The sequence below is a fragment of the Amblyomma maculatum genome, chromosome 7 (assembly GCF_055883805.1).
Source record: "Amblyomma maculatum isolate TAMU_Amacu chromosome 7, ASM5588380v1, whole genome shotgun sequence".
In the NCBI taxonomy this organism is placed as follows: domain Eukaryota; kingdom Metazoa; phylum Arthropoda; class Arachnida; order Ixodida; family Ixodidae; genus Amblyomma; species Amblyomma maculatum.
In genome coordinates this window covers 120,843,501-120,848,348 of record NC_139350.1, presented here as the reverse complement: position 1 = coordinate 120,848,348, position 4,848 = coordinate 120,843,501, and the positions used below count along the sequence as shown (strand labels likewise).

The 4,848-nt window shown below is 43.1% G+C and overlaps 1 protein-coding gene across 1 annotated transcript; it reads right to left on the bottom strand.

Annotated features, from left to right (window-relative positions):
* Positions 1-406: 406 nt before the first annotated feature.
* LOC146184574 (uncharacterized) lies at positions 407-4,358 on the bottom strand. Its single transcript, XM_084609427.1, has 4 exons — positions 4,232-4,358; positions 3,664-3,692; positions 2,068-2,133; positions 407-676 (listed from the first exon to the last, which is right to left on the bottom strand). Exons 1-4 carry the CDS (start codon positions 4,272-4,274, stop codon positions 476-478), a joined length of 339 nt encoding a protein of 112 aa, XP_084465553.1. The 5' UTR covers positions 4,275-4,358; the 3' UTR covers positions 407-475.
* Between the last annotated feature and the right edge of the window lie 490 nt (positions 4,359-4,848).

Below are 4,848 nucleotides of genomic sequence, written 5' to 3'. Positions count from 1 at the left end.
TGCGAAATTCCACAAGTACAAGGCTGAAAAACTTTCGCCGAGGTGTTTGTTCGCGTGCTTTCTTCCGATTTTAGCCGCCTTTATCGCTTCGGTTGAGTCAGGCGTTTTATTTCATTGCCTTCACTCGGTTTCAGTTCAAGGCTCTTGGAGAATGAGACAACTTTCTTGACTCCCACAGACTGTTAGCAGCAGGAATGAAGGTAACCGTGACATACAAACCTTCATCGAATAAACGTTATTTCCGGTTAATAATTTAGAACTACCTTTCACTATTAAAAATTTATTATCAGATGTTGCTACGTAAAGCCAGCAGCCGAAGGCATGGGAAATGTTTGCACATCCGTCCAGAGACCAGTAAATTTGTTGTTTCCGTTCTTAGTAAAAAAAATTACAAAATTAAATAGCGTAACAGTCCATAAGTTGTTTATTTCGGTAACGGAAGACAATTGGGGAAGAGGGCGTTGCTGTTGGGCGGTCACCGCTTTCCAATAGGAAACCGAACGCCCACACCGACTTGTCCCTGGCCTTGGCTGCCCGTGGCGGGATGCCGCTGGTGCGAACCCTGGCCCCAGACGGAGACGGTGGGGCCACGTGCTGGTCGGTATATGTCGTGCTGGATGCTGCCGCTCACGCTGTGTTGTGATCGTGATCCGCCACCTTGGACGTCGATTCGTGTCTATAGGCGCGGGAAATGAGAGGTTACAATGCAGTCATGGCATAGCGTCCACCATCTCTTTTACTATCCAGGTTCGCTTATTCCTTACACCAGGGGGAATATTAGCATTCGGTTAGTTTAAAATGCAAAATGAAATTAAAAGAGCAATTCCGTAAGAACTTGAAACCAATGTATAAGTAATAGGTTACATCTTTCACCACTTATTTGCAGTTCCCCTTTTCACTCTAATGCGAGCGGCATAGTGTTGCATTCCTTTCTTACCATAAGGGACATTCAGCCGGTGCAATGAATTCATACAAGGCTCTTATATATGCCCCGTCGTAGGCTTGCATCATTATCAAACTGTAACTTTTCATAATCCATAGGTGAAATACCTGAGCTGCCGCAAATCATTTAAGCCCGTGAGTAACCAGCTTTGACGAAGTCCAGAGACAAAGGAGAGAATGCTGTGGGAGACTAATTATTTCTTAATTGAAAATTTATCGATGCCTGCGGAATGCACCTGATCACACAGATTGAGAAAATTTTGAAATTATTCCAAATAATTGGCATAGATGAAACAACTTGAAACATGAAAGGGTAAAGAAGAAGGAAAATTTATATTTGGGAAGTGACCATTGTTTACTGAAAATACCCTCCGGGTAGCTACCTATGTCTTCAAATTTATTTAAAAATTGTCAACTCGTCAGTCTTGCCTTCATTGGGTGCAGGTGATGTAGATTTCCCTTTCGGAGCTTTTAAGGTTTGCGATAAACAGGTTAAAAGTATTTCGCCATAGCTGCTCCCTGCATTTGTATGCTCCATGGCATACTAATATAACGGCCCTAATTAATGTGGTGGTTCTAGATGGACTTAATAGCTGTATTCGTTACGGGCAAATTAATGCTGGCAAGTAACCCCCCGGCCATTTTTTCCACATATGTCTAGAATGGTCAACATGGGAAAAACCAAACAATATTTGCGATTGTTTTACATCCGGTGCGTGCGGACACGTGCTAGAGATAGGTATTGTTCTGCGAGAAACAATTGTTATAGAAACAACTATTTTTTCCAAGTTTATAAAGATTAAGTAGAAGCATAAAACCTTCCTTCCCGGGCTAGCAAACAAAACGATTTGCTATAAAATTACATATTAAATGATACAGTACTTAGAAAGCACAAAAACACGAAGAATCTTTCTGGATCCGTTAAATGATAGCAGCATTACTTTATGTTACGAGAACCAACCACAACACGTCCCTAGTGGAAAGCGACCACGTTTACTTTTACCTACATCAATCAAAATACTCTGCATTTTGGGATTCGCATAGTAGCTTTAGTATCTTATCTTGCCTCACACAGAGCATGTTCATTTACAATAGTGAATGAATATGAACTTAGTGCATACATACCCTCGGTGGTGGTGGAAGTTTCGGCAGGTGAATTCGAGGTGGAGGCACTCTAATACTGTCAGGCCTCTGAAATAGAACGTCATTACGTTAGTTGCAGCCCTCTGCATCCAAAGACCAAGTAAATGAAAAACTGTATAGTCTGCGTAAACGCTCCGCTTCCCTCGAAGGAAGAAAAACGTAATTTTCGTTCGAGGGATTGTGACGACTTACAGGGCCCGTTCGATAGCTCGGACTTGGTCGCCTGGCTCTTAGCTGAGTAACACGGGCCGCCACTGTTATGCGTCAGCTAGACGCAAACCCTGAGGAGGGGGATCTTGAAGACATAGGGCATATGGCAGAGGGCCGTTTTCGCCGCAGTGTTTGCAAGCAGATGAATAGAGGGTCGGCATATGTGAGCATATACCGCGGGCTTTTACTTCAAAGTTGCCCTCGGGTGGTTTTTTGAAGCTGAGATAGGGAGTCATCGCTTTGATAGGTAACTATGGATCCCTCGCCAGACCTAAAAGGATAGGGGCCCGCCGCCTTGTTCCCCCCTCAAGGGGGTGGGGAGATTGAATGCCCGTACTATTTGTATGGGCTAAGGCGAGCGTTGAAATGAGCTAAGAATTTCCTGTCATACATGAGGTGCTGGCAAGACTTCTTGAGAGAATTGACAAATGAAAGGCGAACAATGGAACGTTTCACAAGTTTAGAGTGCGATGAATTGAAAAGTAACAATGGTTTTTAGCCACAAGGTTTGAACATCCAGCACGTCCGATCATGATGCAGAATGAAGTTAATATCTAGGAATTGAATAACACCTGTTTCAGGTAATTCAAACCTTAGTTTTAGAGGATTGAAGTGGTTACGAAACAGCGCGAGGACATTAAAAGCGTCATCTATAAAGGAACCGTCATTACTGTTAAGTACAATGTGATAGTCGTCAACGTATCTAAAAATCCTAATTACATTGGTATCAGTTACTGTATCAGGAAAAGACCTGACCAGCCGGGCTAAAAGTAAATTGCTTAGGATGGGCCTATGCACGACCCAATGCAGATGCCTTGTTTCTGAAGGTACGGTTTTCCATCAATGCAATACTATGAAAGTATAAATCAGATAAAATCTTAGTAGTCCTAAAACTCCATGCACTGAAATACCACAAGCATCTTGAAAGCCAATCGGCCCGTACTGATCAATACTATCTTCCACACAAGTTAGCAGAGTGTGATGCGGAATGTAATAGTTCGTCTTTTATATCAACAGAGAAAGCAAACACGCCTTGATCTGCATGTGAATTGACAAAATCTAACACCTGCTTAGAGTTATGGACAAGAAAGGGAACCAACACAGCGAGAACCACTTAACTTTAGTGACATGGTTAAACAGGGGGAGTTTTGGGCCAGTTGGTTCGACATAGTTGTGGGGGATATAGGAACCGCGACACAAATAAGAAGATGAATACGATGAAGCAGACGATGCTTCATCGTCTTTACCGCACGTCCTGTCCACTTCTCGTCTTCATCTTGTTTGTGTCGCGGTTCCTATTTCCCCCAAAGACATGGTTAATGTTTGCGCGAGCTTCTGCGTACGCCAAATATCAAGAGTATCACTTACATGCTGTGCTTGAGTGAGTGTGGCCATCACTGGAAGAAAAAAGAAGTGCAAGGTTGTGAAATAGACTAGAAAAATTCAGCAGGTTCCATGACCTAAAATTGTTACGAACAGGAAATGAGAAGCTCTATTCGTTTTTTTTTTTCTTTTCCTCGTCAGGGGTTTGAATTTCTGTTGCGTAAAAACAAGCATGTATTAGAGATGCAAATAAACAATTTTACGCCCTACGGTGAGCCTATATGACGTGTGCTGCAAACCTGAGTTGTTTATTTTTGTATATACAAGTTAACCACAGTTTCTATTAACGGACGTTCTGAAGGTAAAAACTCAGTGATCGCTCGGCCGACGGACGGACTGCCGCAGCCGGTGGGACTTCAAACATTAACCAACTTTTTCCCGCTTCCTTCTCAGAGGACGCTGTCGCTCAACTTGGCGTGCGACAGCTTGCACTTTCTATGTTCTATAGTATTGCTGCGTGCAGTGTTTTCAGAACATTTAAAATTGTCTATGATAGAGGAATATTAGGACAATTGTCGAGCTCATCTCGGCAATAATGTCGACTGCAACTCACCGGCCAGTAAAAGGAAGCAGAGGGCTGTGAACTTCGATGCCATTTTGATTTGAACACAGCAAAGTCTGGTGTTTCGTGAAAGTCGGGGAGCGAATAACGGCTGGCTAGTTGACAGGCTGACTTATAAAGCCGAGCAGAGTTGCGCCGAGGAAGAAACATTATCGCTGAAAGACTCATCTGACGGTATTTCCCAAAGCGCGCAATCCACTCCAACGCGGCTTATCGTCCGCTCCCAGGAAAAGCCCCTTTCTTCCGCCTGCTGTTTAGCATTGCGCTCCTGGCATGGAAGCTCTTCTGGTGAACTGATAACGAAACGCTGAATCTCACACGTGGGTATGTCACGAGTTTTTGTTATTGAAAACAAGAAACTCTATCGGTAGCTAACCACCGCCGTCTTAGAAATTCTAAAAACTTATGGGGCCATGACTAATGGCCGTCTACAGACCTTTCATAGTAACTAGACGCATAAATAATAGATAATGTTTCTAAATCACTGATTAGCTTGTCAGCTTTTTAGTTAAACGTTTTTCACTTTGTTTTAGATGCCCACCAATACCGCTACATCTGCATCGGAGAAGCTGCCTTGGCGCTTGAAAAAGCTTATTTGAAAAATTAGT

What these genes read in the sequence shown, in the direction of transcription:
- LOC146184574 (XM_084609427.1), bottom strand. Translation starts at nt 4,274, where the DNA reads ATGGCATCGAAGTTCACAGCCCTCTGCTTCCTTTTACTGGCCG. An exon ending in CTGCTTCCTTTTACTGGCCG is followed by an intron (nt 3,693 to 4,231) that starts GTGAGTTGCAGT and finishes TTTTTCTTCCAG; the next exon opens with TGATGGCCACACTCACTCAA. An exon ending in CACTCACTCAAGCACAGCAT is followed by an intron (nt 2,134 to 3,663) that starts GTAAGTGATACT and finishes GTTCTATTTCAG; the next exon opens with AGGCCTGACAGTATTAGAGT.